We start from the raw sequence: 26,251 nt of genomic DNA on the forward strand, positions 1-26,251 counted from the left end.
ACAAACAAGCACACACACACACACACACACACACACACACACACACACACACACACAAAATAAGGTGTGTCTCAACGGCCATAATCTTCTAAATGGAAGACACAAACAAACACACTGTTCTGACCTGAACACAACACACACACACACACACACACACACACACACACACACACACACACACACACACACACACACACACACACTAGTGATGGATTAAAGTGTGCATGTCTGTGTGCGAGAGCCTCTAAAAATTCTTTTGTGCTTATTTTGTGTGCCACAAAATAAAATTACCACACATTTATTTGCATTATCATCACATCAATTATCACATCACCTCATTCTATCAAAAGATGCACAATTCTATTCTGTTGTTTTTCTTTTTCAAAATATAATCAAAATAGACTGATTCACATTCTTGCCGAGGAGTTATATGAGAAGACGATACCACTCTCATGTCTGTCTTTCAAATGTGAAGGTACTATCAGCAGTCGGTTAGCTTAGCTTAGCATAAAGACTGACAACACGGGGTAACTTCTAGCCCGGCTCTGAACAAAGTTAACAAAATCAGCCCACCAGCACCTCTACTATATTGTGTTTTTAATTTGTCTTTTTTATGGGGGTTATGTGCGGGTTATTTCCTTGACCGGCAAAGTGACTTTCTGGAGTCTTGTCATCATCGTGAGGGTGCTATAGGCAACCAGCAGAGACCCCATGAAGTTCCTGCGCCAGGTCAAAAAAAAATAATTCTATAAAAAATTCTGCAGCTAACCCACAAAAAACTAACTCTCAGACAGAGCTACTGGGCAAGCTATTTCCCTCTGTTTCAAGTCTTTATACCAAGCTACGCTAACTATCTCCTGGCTGTAGCTTCATATTTAACAGATATGAAAGAGATTTCAATCTTCTACTCTAACTTTTCGCAAGAAAGCGAATAGGCCAGTTCCCAAAATGTAAAACTATTAATTTAAGGATACATCATAATGAATAAATTGGTTTTACAGAAGTCGTTTTGTACCTTCTTTCGCTGTCTCCCCATTGGGCTCAATTTTCGATGCACTTGATGTGCACCATCTGTTTCTTTACATACTGCTGAGGGACTGGGAGGTTATTTACAGTTTATCTGAAGCCCCAGCAATTGGACTTTTTTGTCAGCCATAACTGAACCACACATTCCACACTGTGCTTGAGGCATAGTCTGTCCAGTGTTATAAATTGATGCTGCTGCCAGAGTTACACAGCAGATGCAGGGAAAGAACTTCAAAGGACCTTGAATTGACAAGTGTTATCAGCATAAAGGGAGACACTGGTGCAACTGTGCAACAATGTGTTATCACTTCATTTTCAATCCATTGTTTGCGACTCTCAACAATCTCGTAGCAATAATTCAAAAGCGTATCAGCTAACAGACAATGCATGGGTTGCGATGCATATATTCCTTCCAATAGCAGCATTCTGACTGTAACTATGATATAAGTAAGGGATATAGGTGGGAGACAGGCTGATCTGTAAATACATTCGCTTAAATACACCCGCTACTGCCAGCCTGTTTAACTTTAGTTAAAGATACAGCAATAAAAGATGTGCCATAAAGAACTATAGGGATATGTGTAGTCACTTATTGGTTTATGATACAGTAAGTAACTCTTAAACCAGTTCCATAAGCTATAGGCAACTAATTGGAATGTAAGATTCATCTTATAAGCCTCCCCTAAGTTGCCAAGTGAAAGGAAAATGGAGGCTTTATCAATAATTGATGGTAAAAGCGAGACAGTTTACAAACAATTAACTTAATAATCCCCGCTGTGGCTTTTGTCCTTGATATTTTTCTGCAGCAAAAATAGCTCTGGGTCTCCACAAAAAAGGTACATTAGTAACCATTTCCCACCAGGTCATTTAGTAAATTGTGGCTTTCAAAAACAGTCAGGAGGCTAATGTTCCCTCAAAGCTTAGTTAGGTAACAACGTAGGCCTACATCTAAATGCGTCACACTGGTATAATAAAATGATACAACATTATTACATATAACAACTTTGTTTAGAGGACACTGGTATTATTAGGCCTAGTCCATATAGAAAGGCATTTGAGTTAGTTGACATAACTCTTCGAAACGAAATACCATGTTTAGCACCTTGAAACTCTAAAGTACACGCAAAAGAAAGAGCTTGTGAACGTAGCACGTTTGACACCAGTTGAAACTATCAGTATCCTAGCAACCACAAACGCCAGCCAGCGTTCTGCGTAGTCAAGCTTGGGTTTTCAGTTTTTGTGAGATTTTATCAAACTTTTAATGTAACTTAGCTTTTACCTTACCTTTACTGAGTGGTTTTAGCCAAGAAGATGGACGTATTACTCGAGGCACAAACCAAACCGCTTTCTATACTGTCTGCGTTTAGTTACGTCCCACCACGACGGAAGGAAGAAATGTCGTACTTTAACAAAGGCTCAAAGGTAAATAACGTGTTGCTATTTGATACTTTGTTGCCACTGCCAGCTGTGCTAAAATAATATCACTACTAAAGCTAGGCAGCTAGTTAGAAATACTTATTTAGATTAATCATACTGTGACAGTATCACAGCAGAAAATATGTTCAAATAGGAAATCCCACCGGCCACAGAGTCACATTAAAGTCATTGTCATATTTGTCCAACAATGATATTACAGTAATATCACGTGAGTGTTTCTAAATGATTACCTTAAATTCCACTGGTGACTGATCCACTGCTGTGTGTTTTCTTGTGACCACTTTTAAGAAGAGCTTGTTGTGATTATTGCCTTCTACCTCCTGCACCTTCCCCAAAGTGGCATACAATGACCCCCTTCTGTTTAAGGACAGGCTTTGAATGATAAACACTGGTTCGCTGTCTCTCCCTTGGTAGGCCCCAGAAGTGTTCACCTACGACCAAGTGTTCCAACAGGAAGAGGGTTATGACATGAGACTGCACCGAGATGACAGAAAACACTTTAAAGGAAGAGGACTAGACATCAACGAGGAGGTAGCGACCACTCTTTAGTTACTATTTTGGTTCTCATCTTTGGATGAGCTCAAACTTGAGTTGAATGATTCTGACAAGTGTGGCAAGACTAGCCTCAGCAAGATATTAGACTCCTTAGGAATTGTGGGAAATGGTCTCTAAATGTTAGGGCTGGGCGATATGGAGAAAATCAAATATCACGATATTTTTGACCAAATACCTCGATATCGATACCGCAACGATATTGTAGTGTTGACTATTGGTGCTTTCACAAAATATTTACACAATGAGATTTTTGATAAATAATCATCAGTAATGTGTAATGACTAAGTGTGTAAAGGCAAATAATAGAACAGTTACAACAGTCTGGTAAGTTCAGAAAATGACATCACTTTATTGTAATACAGCCTTTAAAACCAGGAAAAGACAACACTTATGTCATATAACAATATTACCATATCCAAAATCTAAGACGATATCTAGTCTCATATCACAATATCGATATAATATTGATATATTGCCCAGCTCTACTAAATATATACTTGTTTTGTAGGTTATGTTAAGAAGTCATGGATCTGACATCATTTACATCCTTTAGTAATCCAAACTCTGTCCTGGATTTTATTTTATTTTTTCTTTCTTTTTTCTTTCGATTATACTGTAGCACCTCAAATCCAAACTAAATGTAATCGTGATCAACATAAAACAAAAAAAAATCGCTGCGTGGCTTTACTCTAATTTTATATATTTGATAAATGTTATTACATCTACATCGCCAATTCACTAAACAAACCAGGTAATGTTATAGTAACAGAAACCATCCAGCCGTAGAGCTGCTACAAATGCTCAATCTGTCACTTACGTACAGACTGATTAATGCAAACTCACAAAAAAGAACTGTGTCCATCACCTTCAGAAATGATAGGCTTGTCATATTAAGTAATACTACTATTTATAATGATTCATCGTTCAAATCTGACACATTGAAATTCACGGACACAGACATGTAACCCACACACTTTGATTAAAAAACCTGCCTTCCTTTTGACTTGACCCACCATTGACTCAATGGTACCATGCTATCAGGGATAACTTGGAAATTGTGTTCCCCACTGGAGGTAAAATGTTGAAAATGGCTACATGATTTATTATATATTCTTATATATATATTTTTTGGCCATTTTAGCCTTTAATAGACAGGACAACTGTAGACAGGTAAGGGGGCGGGGGAGAGAGAGGGGGAAGAAATGCAGCAAATGGCTGCAGGTCGGACTCAAACCCTGAGCCACTGCGTCGAGGACTGAGACTCTGCATATGGGTGCCCGCTCTACCAGGTGAGCTACCCAGGCACCCATGATTTATTTTATTCTAAACTTATGAATTACATAAGTTACAGTTAGCATTCCTTCTTATCCAGTAATGACGTCAGTGGCCAGTGTGCCTATAAAACTGACCACCTACACACTTGGCACACAGACCAGTAGCCTACATTATAAGCATTTGCAACTTGCAAACAGAAGCTTTAGATGATGTTGGCAATATGGCCTTTGGAGTAGATGGAAATGTCAGGATATTATGGGAATTCGTTCTAAAAGAGCATACATTTAAAAATGTTCCATATTTATAAGTCTGTTCGGTTCTGTTTTTTTTAACCACGTGGTAACTGGCATATATTGACATCTTAGTTTTATGACATTGTTTTGTGGCTCCTTTTGAAGCCATTTCATCTCCATGGAGGAATTATTCATGTTGAGAAAACTAGCTCACTGAGTGAGTTTCTGGGTCGCTGAAAGCAGAGAGGGTGGTGAACAAGGCAGCTCCACACACTGCTGAGCTTGTAATTACAGCGAGTTGAGAGGTTGGCTGTCAGCATTTGTGACAGCTCTTGCTGAATTACAACGTTTCTGGGCCAAGATTCACATTCGAATGTGAATTAAAAACATTTTATTGTACAAACCATTCAGAGGATAATGGCAGTGGGGTTTTTTTGTGTGTGTGTGTGTGTTCCGGTTTTCACTAAGGCTTATGCAAATAGAAAAGCTACCAGTGAATCTGCCGCGGCCAGAAGCAGTTACTGTCTGCTCTGCAGATAGTTAGCCTGACCTCCCTAAAGTCAGAGGCTGCCAGAGTTTAAAAGTGGGTTGGAAATGCTCTCACTGAAACACACTGCTGCCCTGGGCCACATTGAGATACGTGTACTTTTCCTAATAAAATATTATGGTTTAAGCTATTCATTTAATTTGGTAATTTTCACACAGAAATCCATACCAAATCACAAATTACATGGCAGAGAGGGGGTAACAATCATCTTTTTACCTCAGTTCTGCATTGATGGTATGGTTCCATGTACAGTGGGGCAAAAAAGTATTTAGTCAGCCACCAATTGTGCAAGTTCTCCCACTTAAAAAGATGAGAGAGGCCTGTAATTTTCATCATAGGTACACTTCAACTATGAGAGACAAAATGAGAAAATAAATCCAGAAAAATCACATTGTAGGATTTTTTATGAATTTATTGGTAAATTATGGTGGAAAATAAGTATTTGGTCATTAACAAAAGTTCATCTCAATACTTTGTTATATACCCTTTGTTGACAATGACAGAGGTCAAATGTTTTCTGTAAGTCTTCACAAGGTTTTCACACACTGTTGCTGGTATTTTGGCCCATTCCTCCATGCAGATCTCCTCTAGAGCAGTGATGTTTTGGGGCTGTCGCTGGGCAACACGGACTTTCAACTCCCTCCAAAGATTTTCTATGGGGTTGAGATCTGGAGACTGGCTAGGCCACTCCAGGACCTTGAAATGCTTCTTATGAAGCCACTCCTTCATTGCCCGGGTGGTGTGTTTGGGATCATTGTCATGCTGAAAGACCCAGCCACGTTTCATCTTCAATGCCCTTGCTGATGGAAGGAGGTTTTCACTCAAAATCTCACGATACATGGCCCCATTCATTCTTTCCTTTACACGGATCAGTCGTCCTGGTCCCTTTGCAGAAAAACAGCCCCAAAGTATGATGTTTCCACCCCCATGCTTCACAGTAGGTATGGTGTTCTTGGGATGCAACTCAGCATTCTTTCTCCTCCAAACACGACAAGTTGAGTTTTTACCAAAAAGTTCTATTTTGGTTTCATCTGACCATATGACATTCTCCCAATCCTCTTCTGGATCATCCAAATGCTCTGTAGCAAACCTCAGACGGGCCTGGACATGTACTGGCTTAAGCAGGGGGACACGTCTGGCACTGCAGGATTTAAGTCCCTGGCGGCGTAGTGTGTTACTGATGGTAGCCTTTGTTACTTTGGTCCCAGCTCTCTGTAGGTCATTCACTAGGTCCCCCTGTGTGGTTCTGGGATTTTTGCTCACCGTTCTTGTGATCATTTTGACCCCACGGGGTGAGATCTTGCATGGAGCCCCGGATCGAGGGAGATTATCAGTGGTCTTGTATGTCTTCCATTTTCTTATAATTGCTCCCACAGTTGATTTCTTCACACCAAGCTGCTTATCTATTGCAGATTCAGTCTTCCCAGCCTGGTGCAGGTCTACAATTTTGTTTCTGGTGTCCTTTGACAGCTCTTTGGTCTTGGCCATAGTGGAGTGTGACTGTTTGAGGTTGTGGACAGGTGTCTTTTATACAAATTCAGGTGCCATTCATACAGGTAACGAGTGGAGGACAGAGGAGCCTCTTAAAGAAGAAGTTACAGGTCTGTGAGAGCCAGAAATCTTGCTTGTTTGTAGGTGACCAAATACTTATTTTACCGAGGAATTTACCAATAAATTCATTAAAAATCCTACAATGTGATTTTCTGGATTTTTTTTCTCATTTTGTCTCTCATAGTTGAAGTGTACCTATGATGAAAATTACAGGCCTCTCTCATCTTTTTAAGTGGGAGAACTTGCACAATTGGTGGCTGACTAAATACTTTTTTGCCCCACTGTAGGTGTTGTAAGTTACATGTAGTCAGCGATCGTGCACAATACCTTGACTCCAGAACTGACGCACCTACTGTAACAGGAATGCAACCATTATCAATGTTATTGAATTGTTATGCATGTCAAAATGTCTTCTGTGAAAAAAAATAATCTATTGGCTATTTCCCCCAAATCGTTCAACCCAAACACAGGATAATGGCTAGTCTTGATTTATTCATTTACTTATTCTGTATCTCTTTGCCTTTGTTGTCCTACTCAACCCCAGGAGAAGTCCAGAGCCATACCGGTTCGCACCTCTGCAGAATACGGCCGCCGTCCCGTTCCCCTCACCTACCAAACAAGCCAGCAGCACTCACGCGTGGCTTGCATAAAAGCAGAATTTTTCATGAAAAATGGAATCGTCTGGAATGTGGCAGAAGGATACGGATCAGTGGTCCCTGTTTGAGTGTTTGTTCTCACTGTGAAAAGAATAAACTAGTGTTGTAGTGTGTAGATTGTACTTGGGTCCAGAGTAAAAAAACAACATTTCAACCATCATCATTTAATCAGATGGCGTTTGATTATGGTATATTATTGTATTCTAGGTAGTCATTATTATCATGACAAATTGTTACTTTAAGTGAAATATTATCTGTCAAAAGACCTTAAAGAATACATCAAAATATGAAGACGGTGACATTTTCCAGGAAGCTCAGCTACATTTTCTATGGCTGAAATCACTCCATCAGTATGAGCGTTATTTAAAGGTGCAGGTGATACAGACAGTCCAACAATGTGTTCCAGTTATTACAGCTGGATATTGCACATTTTATCAAAGATCAGTCTTGGTGTTCATATTTCTGCCTTCAGTATAATGGTTGCTTTTATTAAGAGAATGCATGTTCTGGATGACAGGCCTAATGTGAAATCTTAAACTGACTTCCATACTGACTTCTCTATTGAGCCTACCACTTACTACTGAAAGCGGGACTAAGGTTAATTTACATAAACTGCAGAAGTTACAGTTGCTTCAACCAAACCCACAATCATTCATATACACGGTCTGTACTTGATCTCCCTTGGCAGTTGATTTTTGTTACCTGTGCTTCATGTAAATACACTTCTTTCTCTGCATCACTTACCTCTTTGATTTGCAAGTTCTTGGATTCTTTTTGTGTATAAATTCTGAACCCACGCAACTGAGACTCCTACATAATAGGATTTGTTTTTAGCACAGACATCTCTCATTTGCTTCTGCCTTTGTACTCTGGCAGAAATAGACCATTTATTCTTGGAAATTATACAGTATTTGAATGTGTTTTGGTGTTTAGACTGCAGTGTTTATTTAAGAGGATTAGGAGCTAATACAGAAGGTGAAAGGAAAAAAAAGAAAAATAGCTGAGTAAAATGCAAAAGTCTTATAAATTAGTATGTGGTCACAAAAGCCTGTCTAAAACAATGGTTTCACACCTCAAACAGCAGATTCATCCTCAGAGATTTCAGAAGTGTTAACAGTGACAATTGGTATTTGTAAGCCAGAGGGTATACCATCATGTTATATATTTAAGGGAATAGTTCGACATTTTGAGAAATATGCTTAGAGAAATTTGCTTTCTCACAAATGTTCTCTCTATTGCTTTAAAAAAGATCATATACTGTTAAATATGCTGTTATTAGAGCTACTGTAAAGAATAGTGACCAGTATTACTAATGTATTCTGGCATGTTTGCTACAATAAATACATATTCCAGATGAAAACCTGTATTGTCTCTAATCATTCAAACCAATGTCCTTACGATCTTTTGCCTGTATTGTGAGCACATCCGGTGAATGTTTGTACTGTGATGAGTCTTTCTTGCTGCACTTGTGTTTAAAGCATTAAAACAGACACTGGATGTCAATTTATGTACAAATGTTTAATGAATAACAAAAGGATTGCAGTAGACATTTACACACATTGCTGATGGTTTGGTTTCAGATGAAATTATAAAAAAAATCCTTGAGCCCCCCGAGTCCACCGACTCTTCAGTGAGATACAGACGCAGCTCTAAAGCTATAAATACAATTCACAGGTTTTGGCAAACTACCCATCATACTGGCGATTTGCTGGCACATAATGCTCTCTATATGACAGTAAACTATTGTGACATTCATGTGGAATAAAATGGAACAAATCGGTTCACAGTGCCAACCAGGCACATAAAAAAACAAAAAAACACAGCTTGGCAGGCAGCTCAGTTTGCTCATTTATAAGGCTCTGAAGCACTGCAACACCAGCACGGGTAATTAGCTCCACACCACTACTATTGTACAGATGGGTGACTGCGGTCCTCGAGAGGAGAGCTGCACTATTTTGGCAAACCTCTCTTTAGTCAGGCACTCCTTTAGACAGTGAAGAGACTCCTCGGAGCAGAGTCCTTGTTAGACTTGAGATGTGAAAACCACCCAAAGTGCAGCGTTGAAGGACTGTGGCGGTGCACCTCGATGTGTTGCTAAGGACAAAACTGCTTCTTAACAATTGTCTATCCATTGTGCTGCAGACTGCTGGTAATGGGTTTTAGTTATGGAGCATGAAAAATCACTTTGACGGCCACTTTGTGTGTGTGAGACTGTGTTCACAAGTCTTATTTGTTCCGTTAGCGTGGCATTCTCAAGGCATCACAGTCCCTTGTGACAGAGATCGGGTCATCTCTGTGTGAACAAAGTAGGTCTTCAGCTCTCCTTTGCCCTTCACGTTAATGATGCCACGACATGAACACATGTACCCTAGTGTTGATAAGATATGACGCGTCTCCTCTGTCACCTGTACAAGAGAAAGAAACACGACTAGAATAAGAAGTTCACTAGCACGCTGGAAGACATGCACCTGTATTTTGTAAGACATCCCACCTGTATTTTTCCCAGTACCCCAGTGGTCTCCATCCTACTGGCCACATTCACACTGTTTCCCCAGATGTCATACTGAGGTTTCTGGGCCCCGATAACCCCTGCAATCACTGGTCCATGGTTAATACCTATAGAAAAAAATACCAAATCACAAATTACATGGTTTCGATCTCCTCACACTCCCTCTTGAACTTGTCCCTCCACAGGAAGTCCAACCTACAGTAATATCCATTCTGTTACAGGAGGACACAGAGTAAAGAGAAACCTGTGTCATTCACACTTAGCACTCTGCTCCAAAGCTACAGGCCACAGAGAAGAAAACCTTCATCAAGTTTAAGGAACGAGACTGAAAAGTTGTCAGTTTTAACTGACAGTTAAATTCTGATATTTGTCTCTTATACAGTAGTCCTCCAGCTACACAAATGTGTCCATGATATCAGAGCACTTCTCACAGATAGGCCACCTGAATTCTGTTCTGATCATTTGCCACTAAGTGGAAAATGTACAGGATTTCAGGGCAAACCTAACCAACTGAAACTAAAGGGCTCGCTTGGTATTCATAGAAAATGAACATCCCAATAAAGACGATGATGAAAAAGAAAGCCATACCAAATCACAAATGGCATGGCTGATTATTCTGCATAATCACATCTCATTAGGTTTAACCTTTGCTCTCAAACAGGAGGAGAAAAAAACCCACATTCATGCTGTTCTCACCAATTCTGAGTCGGAAGTCGTTGAAGGAGTGTTTGTTGATGACATCTAGCTTCCCCACAAGAGCAAAGGCAAACTCCACCATGGTGCCAATGTGCATGTACTGTCTGTCATGTTCCTGAGGGAAATGCAGAGGGGAGAAAACAAGTGAAAGGTGCTATCTGAACCATGTGTCGTGATGGACTGGAAAGTATGACAGGCATAGCAACAGTAACTAAGGAGGGGTGGGGTTTCGCAGTCGTGGAGATTTTTATTTTTTCATTTTTTAAACAATATGTTGCTACATTTCCGTGTGATGATCTCATTTGCTTCCAGCGACTACAGAGATGTATTCAAATGAGTGTAGTAATGAATCACTGATGCTTGAATGTTATGTGTAGCATATTTTAAGGGGCAACCCACACAAAGCTTCCAAATGTATTTGGACAGCAATAAATACTTTGATGCTTACGCTTTATCCTGTTTGGTTGCCATAAATGAAAAAGGACAGGTTTATTGAATGTGAGCTCAGGCTGCCAAAATGGTTTTGGCACTCTGAAATGAGGTGACCATGTGCAAAAAGCTCCTCTTGTTCTTTGCCTGGTCTTATATTACAAATATGAGCTCAACTGAAAGCTGGACAGCAGGAGCATTAACCTCAAAGTCAGTGTGTCACATTGTGTCCATATGTGTCCACTCACTGCGTCGAGGCCATGCAATGTCAGTGTGTGCGTGTGACTATAAGTGCATGGGCCCTATTTTAATGATCTAAGCGCACGGCGTGAAGCGCCTGGTGCAGGTGCGTTTAGGTCGTGTACGAATCCACTTTTGCTAGTTTGACGGCGTAAAAAAGGGTCCGTGCGCCGGGCGCATGGTTCAGAAGGGCTGTACTTAGTGTCTTCATTAATTCATAGGTGTGTTTTGGGCGTAACATGTAATACACCAATCAGAGTGTCATCTCCCATTCCCTTTAAAAGCCAGGCATGTTTGTACCTTGGCGCACTGCTATTATGATGGCGGATTTGCACCGTAATATTTTTATTTGTAATCTTTTGCATGTTTGTGTGCTGCTGCGCTTCCCTGTGTGTGTGTAACAAGCATAGTGTGCGCACGCTGTGCATAAGCCTAGGCACATTTTACTAATGCGCTGTTACGTAGGAAAGCTTTTTTGCACACCTCTTTTGTCGGGCAGGTGCGTAGGATATGATCAAAAGTAACAGATCAGAAGCTTAGAGAAAGTCCCGCACACTGACCATTATAATATAATAATTTATTTAGAAAAATACAACGTTTCGGTCTTAGACCTTCTTCAGGTAAATGTTAAACTAACAATGAAATGCTGTGCTATTGACTTTAGATCAGGTTTTTGTTGGTCAATGGTGCCATCACTTCCCACTGCCTCAAGATAGCAATATGCCAAGAATGCACCTGAACACACCTCCCTGTAAGACCAGCACCTCCATGGGCGCAAAGATGGGCTCAGGTGCATTTGCTATTTAAATGACGTGGGCGCTGGACGGGAAACTGACAACTGCGTCGGTCTTAAGGCCCGGACACACAGAGCCGTTAATCGGCCGTTGGACAGTCTGGCGAGGTCAGTGACTCGAGTCTGTTCGGTGTGTTCTGTCGTCCGTCCGAGGGGCCGTTGGCCTTCAATTTGGCCAATTGGACATGTATGATTGGCGGGGCGGGCACTGCCGGCAGTCGGACTCAAATGACCCATCTGATTGGTAGAGTGCTAACCCAGAAACGGGGAGCGGAATGAGCGTGACTAGAGTCTCTCAAAATCTGACGAAAATCTTTTAAACTGACCTTTGTCGATCAAAAAATGTTTTCAGAAACACGTTTCGGTGAACTATTTTAGTACAATATGAGATCGTATTCTGAACAAGCCGCCATGACAGTCTTTGAATTTCCGGAGAAACAAGACCCACGTGACGTGTTCGTCCAATCAGCTGCCGGTTTTCATTTTTGGGCGACAATACAGATTAGCGCCGCCTGCTGTTATGGAGACGTATTACGTCTCGTCTCTTTGGTGTGTGTTCTGAGGCATTTTTTTTGACCAACTCAGGGAGACTGATCAGTCCAACTGCCTTTTCTGCCGACGGTTGGCCGTCTGGCTGGTGTGTAAGCAGCTTTTAACTAGCAAAGACACTTGTGTTGGGCTCTGCACCGCGCTGCACCGGGTGCAAGATAGGGCCCCATGTGTGTAATGCATGCCTGTGCACACTCTGGTCCTGGTGTCACATTGAGTCCCGTTGCAGCCATGTAGGTGCTACCAATGGTCTTTATCTTCTCCACCCCACTGAACTTAGGTTTGGACAGCAGCTGGAGACACAAAAAAGAATACAGTACATATCATGACATACACAGGAGTAGGAAATAACGCTAGCTTCCTGGTACACTGCTGGTACATTTGCCTGCTTCTTCTACTACTTTAGAGCGTAATCACCCAGTGTGGCTGCTTTTCTAAAAAGTAGGATGATCAGCGTGAGTGGAGTTTACCTCATCAAAGTCCGCTATGATCTCGTTGAGAAGACGGAGGCACTCCAGTCCTTCCTTATTGACATCAGACTCAGTATAAAACTCTTTGAAGTCTGGGATGGAGGCGAACATCACACACACCGACTCGTACGACTGATGATAAAGGTCCTGATAACAAGCAAGAAGAAGATAACAGCTGGATGTGTTGTATTGATCGAGCAACAGTGAAAGATAGTTAAAGACAAATAGTCCGTGGTTTCAATGAGTCCCAACCACAGAAAGAAGATTTATGAGCTGAATACCTAACACAGATCAATGACACGGACTCTTTGAATAAATAAAATGAAACTAATCATCTCTGTTGGGACACTGGGTCCCTGCAGCAGCACGATAGTAACAAGCATTCATCACAGGAAAGACAGAAGTAAGAACAGACTAAATGAGGGTACCAAGTGAACCAAAAATGTAAGAGTAAAGGAGAAATATAGGTATGGAAAGTATGTTATACATCAATTACAGTATGTATGCAGGGACAGCATGCAACAGCAGCAAAGCATGAAGAGGGAAACTAAGAAAATGAAAAGAAAATATGAAACTATACTGGGAAAGTGAATGACACATACAACGGGTAACAAAATAATATGCTGATAAAAAACATGTGACAGCACATTCAGATACTGTAAATCCAATCTCATATATTCAAAGGAATAGTTTGACAGTTTGGGAAATACACACACCCCTACACCTAAATACCAACATGAATATAGTAAGACTGTCATTTTTCTCGGAAATTCACCTCATTTTTCCAGTTGCGCCCCAGGAAGTGTTCGGCAACGTGGGCAGGTAAAACGTTCTCCAGCAGAACCCGGTTGAGGTTCTCCATGGTTTCGATCTCCTCACACTCCCTCTTGAACTTGTCCCTCCACAGGAAGTCCAACCTACAGTAATATTCATTCTGTTACAGGAGGACACAGAGTAAAGAGAAACCTGTGTCATTCACACTTAGCACTCTGCTCCAAAGCTACAGGCCACAGAGAAGAAAACCTTCATCAAGTTTAAGGAACGAGACTGAAAAGTTGTCAGTTTTAACTGACAGTTAAATTCTGATATTTGTCTCTTACACAGTAGTCCTCCAGCTACACAAATGTGTCCATGATATCAGAGCACTTCTCACAGATAGGCCACCTGAATTCTGTTCTGATCATTTGCCACTAAGTGGAAAATGTACAGGATTTCAGGGCAAACCTAACCAACTGAAACTAAAGGGCTCGCTTGGTATTCATAGAAAATGAACATCCCAATAAAGACGATGAAGATGATGAAACAGTGTGAGATGCTCTGCTCTCATTGCTCAAGGAAATAGGAAGCTGACAGAATTGATTTGCATAAAAGGTAGCCACCGCTTTTTATTTTTTATGTTTGGATTATTCATGCTTGAGGGAGTTTTCTTTCTATCAGGGTCAAAACATCCCAGGAGTGTGTGTTTGTGCTGATCAGATGGGGTCCCCTGAACACACCATCATTATGCTGGTGTATATCTGAAAGCTCCAGGCTACCTGTGGGCTGGCCCCTACAGCGTGTGTATGGATGTATGTGGGAGCGCTTTCTGTCTCCTGTGAGATATATTTCATAAGTGTAGTTAGCCGTTTGGATGCTGTATGTGTGCACTCAGTGTTTTTCCCTTGAGATAAAAGTGGTGCCAATTTAGTAGGCCCATACTGCTCTGTGCTGAGATCTTGTGCTAAAGTGTTGACAGCCTGAGGCTGAAATAGAAATACAGTATGATAGAAAGAATAGTTAGTCTGAAGCATTTGTGTATTTATAATTATGTGTATGCACAGTTTGAGCACTTGCTTCTGTCGTGGAGAGAGTACAACTTCAGTACAACCCGGATTCTAGAAAGTAGGCTGTTTAGAAACCAGCCAACAAGCCTGTAAATGAGCTTTGCTCCATCGTGCATCTGTTCTTCAGGGATGAATTACAGATGCATTCGTTCTCCTAACCTGCTTTCTCCTCCCTCTGACTAAATGGCTAGAAATGGGCTCATTAGATTTGACGATAAAAATTTTGCAAGGCAAATTTGTTAATAGCAGGATAAAAGCATGTAAAAATGGATGCCCCTTGGCCCTGTGCCCTCATATCTGGCACCGGCTTACGTACTTCTGCGTCGAGGGCTTTGGGTGACGCCACTTCTAACACCTCTTGACCTGTTATTTTGAGGATAATTGATGAAGCATTTTGCTGCAGCAATTTATCCTCAAAAAGCATCTGGAAAGACGAACCCAATTACCCCTAAAAGACCTTGATAAGAGCGCAGCCCGGAATAAGACATGACAGCAATAAAGAGTTTACCCCAGCAAAGTTATGTTTCCAAAACACTTCCTTCCCTTCTGGTGACAGTGACCCAGAATGAGAACAACATATGGAGCTGTTTGGACCAACTGTGGCTCTCAGGGGAGCCCCAGTTTTGGGTACAGAAGCTCTTGGGGGAGTCTTTCTGTACAGAACATCTGTTTTGGGGTCAGAGATGATAGATGGTACCCCAAGAAAAGATAAAACACACACACACCAAATCTGTGTCAGCTGAGTTAAGCTCTCATATGAAGGGACAGGCTGGCTACTCCACTGCTACAAAATGTCAGTCTGAACAAGTATTTTGATCTTTGAGCATTTTGAGCCAAATCCTTGTTCACTTGCTTCCAAATTTTGTTCAGGAAAGTAGTGCAGGTCATTTCAATTCCATTGGTATTAAGTGTCTTGATCAAAAGCCACTCCTCATGCAGAGAATTTCAGTAAAACAACATTCTGTGACAGCGCTGAATGGCTTAAACTTAAACTTACATAGACATGTCTAGTTATGTCACTGCGGTGGCCAGTTTAAGAAGACTACTGACCTGTCTGGCTAATACCAGTAGGGTGATGAAGAAGATGAACAGAGACACAGAGCCCATCGTCTTTAGATCTTTCAGCACTCCTGGTCTGGACACACACACACACACACAGAGAGAGAGAGAGAGAGAGAGAGAGAGAGATAGAGAGAGAGAGAGAGAGAGAGAGAGAGAGAGAGAGAGAGAGAGAGAGAGAGAGAGAGAGAGAGAGAGAGAGAGAGAGAGAGAGAGAGAGAGAGAGAGAGAGAGAGAGAGAGAGAGAGAGAGAGAGAGAGAGAGAGAGAGAGGAGAGAGAGCAGAGGAGAGAGAGAGAGGAGAGAGAGAGAGAGAGAGAGAGAGAGAGAGAGAGAGAGAGAGAGAGAGAGAGAGAGAGAGAATACAATTATCAATTATTACGTCAGCAAATCGCCTGAAAAAAAACTAAACTGACAATGACTTGATCCTACTAAAATGTATTGTCTGTGTAGCCAATGCCTGACTAAACATATTCCTCTGTGCTGTGCTCCATTGTTGTCCAAACTATTAAAACACATACAGTGCATTCAGAAAGTATTCAGACCTCTTCACTTTTTTTCACATGTTATGTTGCAGCCTCATACTAAAATCGCTTCAATTAATTTGTTTTGCTTTTACTTATGACAGAATATTTCTACACTGTATTATTGCTACTTGTACTGAAGTAAAAGGTCTGAATTCTTCTGCCACCACTGGTGAACCGCCTACTCATTTTGAAGGCAGAGCGTCATTAACCCTAACATTGAAGCAGACATTAATTTCACTAGGATAGATTGCTAAACTCTGCTACTCTGTACCGTATTTTAATGAACAGAAGGAAATGTCTCCCCAGATTTTTAGGAAAAACATGTTTAAAAATGATGAAAATTGATCACCAATAATGTGTAGTAATTATGATTTGTAAATCCCTGGTACAGTATGGCCTTTTAAATCTTTTCATAGTTACCTGTGTCTGTTTATTGATGTAGATGTGAAGTAAATGAAAAAAGCATGGTGAAAAGAAGTCTCCTTTAACACCTGTACGATTCTACTTACAAGATCATTTGTTTTCATTCATTTTGCTCAAGTAGAACATATGGTTGGCATGTATCAACTTGCTTTTACTGGTGTACATTAGAGGATGAATTTATATGACGTCAGTTCACCAAACTGTAGTGAGACACACAGCTTAATGCCATGCAAACCTATCTTTTAAGGTATTGCATTGTAAATTGATGCTTGTTAAGTTTTATTTGGCGCTGGCTTACAATTCTATTTATACTTCCCAGTGCTTTGGCAACAGCAGTACACTCTTCATGCTAATACAGCCACGGTGAGGAAGAGAAACAGAAGCGAGTTGGAAAAAAAGTATTTCTTCCCCAGTCTTTTTTCTTACTGCTCTGAAAACTTTTTGCATAATGGGATTTCTTCAGCAGTGAGACTCCAGCCGTCACTCAAATGTGCGAAATGAATTCAGCTCCATCAACACAAACTGCTGTATCTCATTCTGCCACTCATCATCCTCCTCTCCAGGGGTTACACTTGATCAACATTCATATGGGATATTGCTACCTCAGTGGACCTGTCCCTGGGTCCAGTCTCATTAGGCGTTTTAATAGGCTCTGCTCAACTGATGCGGGCAGGTTGCAGGGTCAGAGGGGGGGCTAGAGTGTGTGTGTGTGTGTGTGTGTGTGTGTGTGTGTGTGTGTGTGAGCGTGCATGCGTGCATGCATGCATGTACAGTTCGCAGGTACCTATCCAGTGTATTGGTGGGGTACGGCGCTTTGCTAAATCCATCCAGCAGGGAGGCGTGTGTCTGGAGGATGATGATGTTGTAGATCACCACGGCAACCAGCATCACCACCATCTTCAGCTCGTAGTTGATCCTCAGGAACACTGAGCACGACACCAGCCCCAGTATACAGCAGTAGATGAAGTACTGGAGACCGAGAAAGAAAGAACCATGGTGACCAAACAACTTTTCTGCAGAGGTGAAGCACTGTGTGCCCTCAGCAACACAAGAACAGAACTAGAGTTTGAATACTATCATGAAAATATGTCAATATTCTTATACAACCAGCACATTTATTTTGTGTGTCTAAATGTGTGTATAATCTGGCGCCACTCATGATTATAATAAACATCTAGGTTTGTCTGGGGTGATTTTTTCTTCTAGCTTGGTGTGAAATGATGTCATCAGCATTACAGTTTTGAAACGGTTATGCAGAAGTTTCCTCGTGCAACTGGAAAACATAGTCATGGCTGCCTCTTACTGTAATAATGCATATCGAAGTCCCGCCCATACACCCACCCGACCAATCGCGAGTCAATCACAGCTGTCAATCATGACTTTTCACCCCATTTTTGTTGGATCAAATAACTAAAAATAAAACACACATTAGCGTGGTAAGAACTACCTAAAATTACAGAGACCATCTTTGGGAAAAATGGATTTGACATTTATTTTTTTGTTTGGCCCATATCACATCTGCTAACGTAGAGGGGGCGGGACTTAAGACCTCTACTGCAGCCAGCCACCAGGGGGAGATTGTGTATGTCAGTATGAACTAGCAAGAATTGATTAATTAAGCGTTATTACTTAGGCTACACTTAGCCTACTGTATAGGCTTCTCACAAGTCAGTTTAACTCAGCATTTTATATATATATATATATATATATATATATATATATATATATATATATATATATATATATATATTATATATATATATATATATATATATATATATATATATATATATATATATATATATAAAATATATAAAGATGGACAGCTACACAGCTTCCCAAAAGTGAAGCTGAAATATATCAGTCTATGGTTCACACCAAAATGTGAGCACAAATATGTGTATTTAAAGTTAAAGAGGAAAGTTTTCCTGAATGTTACGGTGAATGCTGTAATGAAAGCTAGATTACTTTAAATACAAATTTCAAAGTTTGCATTTTAAGATATGATGTTTTAGATACCTATCAACTCATTTAAGATGTTTTTTTGGATACTGGAGGCCAGTAATTAGACTTTTACACTTTCCAGCCCATGCTAGTGACCTCTCCCTATTGTACTTACTGGCAGATAAAACTTGTTTTCTCCTGTGTTCTCTTCCTGGTAGTCCAGGAGGCTGTCATTAGTCAGATTCACAGGTGTAGTTATCAGGACTTCAGGTGAAGTAGTTGTCAGGACGTCCTCCGTGGATCCTCCAGGGTCCTCCACGAAGAACTAGGCAAGGCAAGGCAACTTTATTTGTATAGCATATTTCAATTTGCTTTACAGGGTAGTAAAAATGCAGCAAAGGTACGTAAATATATTTACAACTTATAAAGTGAAAACGTACAGGCTAGTGATATGAATACAACATTTAAAAAAGTAAGCAAGTGCAAATGAAAATAAAACATAAAAGTACAAATACTCCCACATTAAGATGCACAATTCAATTATATTAAAAACATAAAAAAAAAAAATTAAAATTAAGGCTAATTAAAAGCTAAGCTAATAAGATACATTTGAAGCCATTACTGGGTAGAGTAGGCAGTGTAAAATAGGACAGACAGAAGTGGTCAGAGTCAGGCTTGTCTAATAGCCAGTAGGCCAGCCCCAGATGTCCTGAACTAACACAATTGCTTAACTGTCGCAGCAGCCAGAACGGATTCACATTACGGTTGTGTTGTAAAGATTTGCCCTTAAGACAAGTTACCAGAGTTTACTGTTCTGACTAAAAATATTGTTAAATATTATATATATATATATAATGTGGGGAGATAAGCAGAGCTAGACGAAGCTGAGTGCAGTTTCACTTCATATAAAGCCTCTATCTTCCATATTAGGCAATATATTTCATTAAATTGATGGTCTATAATCATTTTATCCTTCCAATCTTCACAGGGTGGAGTTATAGAACGCAAATATTTAGAACACTACATTTAAATCTCTCTACTCAGTACATGTTACCATTTGAAACACTTTTCTTTATTTTTTTATGAGGCAATAATTAGCTATTTTCAAACAAGCATGCACACACATTTCCTGTGTGAATCACTAGCAACTTTTATAATTAATGCATCAGCACTGTATAATGCAGCTATGAACGCCATTGAAAGTGTTATATTTGGCGTCATACCGTAATTATTAAACAGCAATGAATTAAAGAGATGTTTAACCATGCAGTGGCCCAGACTGTTCCACATCAGTGGACCAAACACATCCACAACATCTTAACCTGTAACTGGCTTCTCACCATATTGAAGACGGCCATCACAAGTATGAGAGCAGTGGTCGTCATGGTGAGGACCAATCGTAACCAGGGATTATTGGTGACGATGATGCGGGAGGAAGTGGGGAACCAGGTTAGAGAGCAGAAGGACCCCTTCCTTCCCTGCTAAGGACGCAAAGAATCAGAGGGAATAATTACAACAGGAAGAAAGACGGAGAAGCAGTGGATAGACCCACTCCCCTCTGCTGAACAAACTGCCTCCACCAACCAGCCAAGTTGCAGTTTACATCCATGTCTGTCCAGACTCATATAATATATGAAGTAAAGACCTTGAAAGAATTTGATACAGGTATTAAGTGTAAGTTTTGGCAACAAACTTGGATGATTCACATACATCTTCAACCCGGCAGCACACAAGATCTGTACAATCACCTCAGTTTCAAGATTAGTGTCACCAATTCAGTATCCGACCAAATGTCTCCCCTTTTGATCCTGAGTTACGGAGTAGAATAATGGCCTGAAAAGCATTTTTTATTTTATTTATTATGATGTCACAAAGGTGACCTTTAGGGTATAAAATGTCATCACTTCATCATTCTATCCTATTAGACATTTGTGTGACATTTTGTCATAATTAGCATATGAATTCTTGAGTTATGGCCAAAAATATGTTATGTTATGTGAGGTCAAAGTGACTGTGTCTACCAAGTCCTAATCCTCATCCTTGAGTCCAGGTGGAAGTCTGTGCCAAATGTGAAGAAATTCCCTCCAGGGGTTCCTGAGATATCACGTTCACGAGAATGGGACGGACGGATTGGAAGGACAGCCCGAAAAAAGATAATGTCTCCAGGCGACGGCTATCCTGATAATATACCTATACAACTCATAGTGTAACCTCTTATTCTTCCTCTTCATACTTTACATGTAAAATGTGGACGAGCTTCATTTGCAATCAACTAGAGAAGTGACATATCTGTTTATCAGTGTTATCTAATGCACACAGCTGCATAGGGAAATGAATTCATGTGAAAGAAAAGGAGAGGCTGAATTCATGTCAACTGGAGAAGTGAAATTATGTTTAGTTGAAAAAACCTAAAACGTTGTTTTTACTGAAGAGTTTTGACTGAAACACATCTTTCTTTTATTAGAGTCTAATCCTTGATACCGTGTCCCTTCCTGTTTCTCTTTTAAATTATTAGCAACTATATATTAGTGTGACAGTTTTCTCTTCTTTCTTACCTTTCAGGACAGTATGTTCATACTTCAATATGAGCTCTAACAGGGCTCTCACACTTGGATTGAGTCTTTGGTTATGTGACACTAGAGTAGTCTCCTGAGAACAAAAATGAACACTGAACACGTGTTTGCCAAATTGAGCGATTATTCATGAGGACATAAAATGATGTTTCATTCCCTACTGTCGTTAAACAGTGACTGTGTGTTCTTTTTCTTTCTTTCTTTAGGTGTAACAGATTTGTCCAGTGGTTACGATTTTGCTTTCTTCTTAGCAACAGCTTAGCTCATTTTACTTAAAGAGACATTTCCCAAGAAACGTGTTTGATCACAATAACCGTGTAATGCTCTTTCACAAATGAACAGAGCATGTTGTTTAACTAATATGCCGCTTTAAAAAATAATGGATGGATGTTAGGCGCGCACACACACACAAGTTTGTGGCGCTACCTTTGAGGGGACCTGTCATTGACATAATGCATTCCCTAGCCCCTTACCCTAACCTTAACCATCACAACTAAATGCCTAACCTTAACCCTTACCCTCACCCTAACCATAACTTAATTCTAACCCTAATCCTAAAACCAAGTCTTAACCCTCAAACAGCCCTTTAAACTTGTGGGGTCCAACATTTTGGCCCCACAAAGCTGTCGGGACCCCACAAGTATACTGGACTCCCCGTTTTTGAACTCCACGAATATAGTTAAACAAGCACACACACACACACACACACACACACACACACACACACACACACACACACACACACATTATGTTAGACATGCCCTCTCATTAGTCAACTGTGGGCTCGTTCACCGATGAACCACAACAGCTTTTACTGAGAACACGTTGAGTGTTAAATTGATGGTCTGTTCTTGTTGAAGCAGTGTCTGGGTCAGGGCAGACCCAACGTTATTGATAACCCCCCCATTAATTATTATTTATATTATATTAATTAAGTGACCCACTTACTGCATGATCATACTCTCTTGAGAAGCAAGAGGAAGGGAAATAGATAAAATAGGCTCTTAGGGTTGACATCATTTATGGATTGTCCATAAAATACTTGTGACAGGTAGCTGCAGCAGCTTGTAAATAACACCCATTCCTGCACTTATGCTTGATAACAAACAACAGCAGAGACTTGATGAATTAACTATTGTATGAAGGAGAACAAAGGGTAGATCAGCTCATATACACCTTGTATAGAATGGCTGCATGCAACTGATACAAGTTCCAACAGTTGCAGCATAATGCTGTTGGAAACATCTGGTCAGCAAAACACAGGAGATAACTGGGCCCCTATAGGACATGTCACTGTTGAATTGTGTAGCTGTTATAGAAGAATCAGTTACATCTTTATATTTCAAATGGTTCTTGGATTAAAAAGTTTTGTTTTTAAAGAGTGTGTAGAAGGGAAGTACTGACTCTGACATGAAGAAACGTTTTTACGTCAAACAGCTTAAGCAATTACCACATCACTAATTGATTAAAATGAGACAAACAATATATGTGTAAATCCAGAGAATCCAAACAAAAAGAAAGAAATAAAAGATTAGATATGCAATGTAAAATTAGGGAATTCAACCGTTTCTTTGTTTTCACAGTAGCTTTAAAGTTGAAAGTAAAACTTTCATTAATGACTGAATCAGTTATGAATAGTCAATGTTGTACAACACCAGAGCTTATCTTGTGAGCTGCTTACTGGTGGTGATTGCCACATTCATTCTCGATGAAATAGACGAAATTGGGAGATTTGTAGAGAATGCATAAAATCATTTACTAGAAGATTGAAAGTCAGACATTTTGCATGGCAATTGTCTTCAGAAACAAATATTCTGGTGCATAAGTAATTAAGTTGCAGGCAATTCTACAAAAAACATTTTAAAGTGTTAAGGTTAATGATGTCAACCTGTAGGAAATTGATTAGCATATAGAAAACAACAGGACTTTGTGCAAATAGGATTTCCATACGAAAGAAAAAATGAAGGTACTTTCCAAATTGTTGTTTGTTTATGTATAGTGTGTGTGTGTATGTAGCGTATGTGTGCATATGTGTGTTTGTGTGTGTGTGTGTGTGTGTGTGTGTGTGTGTGTGTGTGTGTGTGTGTGTGTGTGTTAACTAATAAATCCATACAAACCCACCAGAATGTGACCAGCGAAGCATAGAAGCAGGATCAAAGCCAACAGCAGGAATGCCAGACCAAAGGAGATCCCCAGCACAGCAGTTCTGCAGCACACACACACACACACACACACACACACACACACACATTACTCTAAACCCTCTTGGCACCTCTCGGCCCTCTGCAGTGCTGTCCAGGGCAATAAATGTAGTGCAGGTTCTAATGTATTCTATGTCAGAGCTGCAATCCATTTACACTGAGTAAGCAGAACTGTGGATGGTACAGTAGCATACCGTATGTGCTTCGTAATGCAGTTATGCTTGTGTATCACATTTTCTCTGGAGGAACACAATATGGCTGATTTAGGGCTCCCTGCCATAAAACAGATGATGTCACGTATAAATGTGCGGAGCGATGCTGAGACACACGGAGCCAAGATAAAGAGAGTGAGGGAAAGGTGAATTGGACAACCAGTGGCCACTTAGATGCTGAATTACACCTTTGGCTCTCAGAGGCAGTAAATTAGCATGGCTGTGAATTTCTCTTCTCCCATTAAAAGATACAACAGACTTTGATTTCACCTGATCTATAATAACTACCAGACATGTTGCCCTCTCATTTGATCTTCTTTTTAGCATTCTGCCTCTTGGCCTACTGCCTCTTTTAATTTCAGTGTGGTCCTGTTGATGAGACAGCTGGTGCCAAATGGCTTTTTTCACATCAACCAGCTGCCACAGCTGGAGTTGGCTGATGCCAAGGGGACTGTGCATTGTAAAATCCTGTGAAGGGGTGCATACTTACTTGGGTAAGACGAGGACCTGCACTATAAATATACAGCAGAATATGAGGCAGGCGCAGGTGATGTAATACTTGAAGGCTGGCAGTGTTGTAGATCTGTACTGTTGAGACAAGGCAAAGAAATAAAAAAATAAAAAACTGGGTACAACGTTATGAGGATGTGCAACGTAGCAGCAGTAAAACATGCCAAGGCAAAGTCAAAATAAACATACTGTACAAGTACACAATATGAAAATATACCAGACTTCTATGTGGAATGAACCAAAAAACAATACATAAATGATGAAAAGAATATAGGAATGTGAGGACAAAGTTGTCGTGTGGACAATCTGTGTCCTATAAGGGTTGTACAGCCTCCTACAGACTTGTGTTTCACTGACAACTGAACACCACTGAACAATACTGGCAGGTGTTTTGTATGCACTTCGCCTACCTCTTTCTCCAGAGCTTTGTTGTGGAAAAACAATGAGATCCTCTGGATGTCCTCAGACTTCAGCCACTGTCTGGAGACACAAGCAAATCAGACGGATTCAGACAGTGCAGAGGGACCAGGCTCTGGGTGGCGTTATGTGCTATCTGAAAACTATTCTGTAACTCTTCATGGTGCTGCAATGAGCCAAATACTAAAGTATGAGTTGAACATGAGCAGTACCGTTTTTAGTCTTTATTACTTATATTTATTACAATTTTAAAATAGCTATGATTCTATGACACTTCCAAAGACATAATTTTTTTCAGTGAATAAAGCCAACCCAAACGCTTTTTCTTCTTTCATGAATAACAAAATAAAGGATAATACATATAAACATATGTTCTTAGACTGACTTTTTATATTTATTACAGTTCAGTATATAATAACTTCAGTACCATAATCAGATAACTCCTAAATATTCTTCTTCTCAGTGTAGATTCTGATTTAATGTTTCCACTACTTAGTACTGGGAGGACCTTTATCTGAAGTGACTGTGCATGACCTGCGATTGTGAAGAGCGATGTACACATGAGCTGTGCAGCAGACAGGATGCTTACTTCTGTGAGTTGATGCCATCGATGGTGCGTATCATTCGCTCATTGAGTTCCTCCTCAAACCTCCTCCTTTGAGATTTGGACCTGGGGTAGAAGGGAAGGAAGGACAGATTCAAACATGGAGACAGAATAAAGGTGCTCCCATATGTGTGATGAAATGTAAAGACAGAGCGTATTGCTCCTAGCTCACCTTTCTCGTCTCTGGAAGTGGTACTGCCCCATTGGAACGTCCTGAAACAGGAATCAGACCATTAATCTATTAATGACTGATATCTGCAGCTGTGTGGGAAGTTGTGTGTGTATGTATGAAAGACAGAGAGCACTGCGTTGTACTACTTACAGTTGTGTTGATCTTGCCATTGTCTGTGGTCATGCTGTCTCGATGGTGGAGGTTGGCGAAGGGCTTGGCAGCGCCCCAGGACTCCAGGTATCGGGTCATTCTGACAGACGCCCTCATCTTCCCACCGTCCAGAGAGGGACGAGAGCGCACAGCCAACAGGGGGCTGTGCCTCTCAGTCTGGGAAAACCAACAGGGAAGGACACAGATGATGACTGACATTAGTGACTTTGTTGTGAGTTGAATGACACGGAACCAACAGAGTCAGATTATGTAACGTTTGCTGAAACAGTGGCCCCTGTGGTCACATTTGACAATTATGTAATAAGGTAGCATAGGTAGCGGACTTGCTACATAAAGTCTGATTTACCTAAATCCAGAGATATGGACATGAGACTTGATGACGTCGACTCGAGGCGACTCGAGCCACCATTTTGATGACTTGCGACTTGACTTGACAAAAAATGAATGACTTGAGAGGCGGCTTGCGCTTGAGGCATGATGACTCGGACAGACTTGCATGTATTCATAAGTTTTAATGTTTTTTATGTTTTAAAAGTATTTTCAGTTCATTCAATGGTGGAGTGTGTTTAAGTATGTTAGATTTCCATGGATGGTTATTTGAAGGTGCTGTTAGGTGCAGTATCAAAAAAATAAAAAATTTCTTTCAAAAT

General features: G+C 40.4%; 2 protein-coding genes across 4 annotated transcripts in view; one reads left to right on the top strand and one right to left on the bottom strand.

Annotated features, from left to right (window-relative positions):
* The first annotated feature begins 2,193 nt into the window (after positions 1-2,193).
* On the top strand, positions 2,194-7,503 carry c16h5orf49 (chromosome 16 C5orf49 homolog). The gene is made up of 3 exons (XM_031287211.2): positions 2,194-2,448; positions 2,878-2,994; positions 7,169-7,503. The coding sequence occupies exons 1-3, from the start codon at positions 2,338-2,340 to the stop codon at positions 7,346-7,348; spliced, it is 408 nt and encodes a 135-aa protein (XP_031143071.2). The 5' UTR covers positions 2,194-2,337; the 3' UTR covers positions 7,349-7,503.
* Positions 7,504-8,779: 1,276 nt separating this feature from the next.
* Positions 8,780-26,251, bottom strand: part of adcy2b (adenylate cyclase 2b (brain)) — a 50,197-nt gene continuing 32,725 nt past the window's right edge. For 2 of the 3 annotated variants that reach the window (XM_031287085.2, XM_031287086.2), the window contains 16 exons: positions 25,581-25,757; positions 25,431-25,471; positions 25,244-25,324; positions 24,648-24,717; positions 24,218-24,315; positions 23,436-23,520; positions 20,082-20,222; positions 18,917-19,066; positions 17,582-17,766; positions 15,840-15,924; positions 13,742-13,900; positions 12,967-13,113; positions 12,682-12,789; positions 10,486-10,600; positions 9,772-9,896; positions 8,780-9,685 (listed from right to left, as the gene is read on the bottom strand). In XM_031287085.2, coding sequence (XP_031142945.1) covers positions 9,533-9,685; positions 9,772-9,896; positions 10,486-10,600; positions 12,682-12,789; positions 12,967-13,113; positions 13,742-13,900; positions 15,840-15,924; positions 17,582-17,766; positions 18,917-19,066; positions 20,082-20,222; positions 23,436-23,520; positions 24,218-24,315; positions 24,648-24,717; positions 25,244-25,324; positions 25,431-25,471; positions 25,581-25,757 — 1,920 coding nt within the window. In that variant the 3' untranslated portion in view covers positions 8,780-9,532. The remainder of the gene's footprint in view (positions 9,686-9,771; positions 9,897-10,485; positions 10,601-12,681; positions 12,790-12,966; positions 13,114-13,741; positions 13,901-15,839; positions 15,925-17,581; positions 17,767-18,916; positions 19,067-20,081; positions 20,223-23,435; positions 23,521-24,217; positions 24,316-24,647; positions 24,718-25,243; positions 25,325-25,430; positions 25,472-25,580; positions 25,758-26,251) is intronic. The other variant, XM_031287087.2, reaches the window with a different exon arrangement.

This window comes from Sander lucioperca, chromosome 16, assembly GCF_008315115.2.
Source record: "Sander lucioperca isolate FBNREF2018 chromosome 16, SLUC_FBN_1.2, whole genome shotgun sequence".
In the NCBI taxonomy this organism is placed as follows: domain Eukaryota; kingdom Metazoa; phylum Chordata; class Actinopteri; order Perciformes; family Percidae; genus Sander; species Sander lucioperca.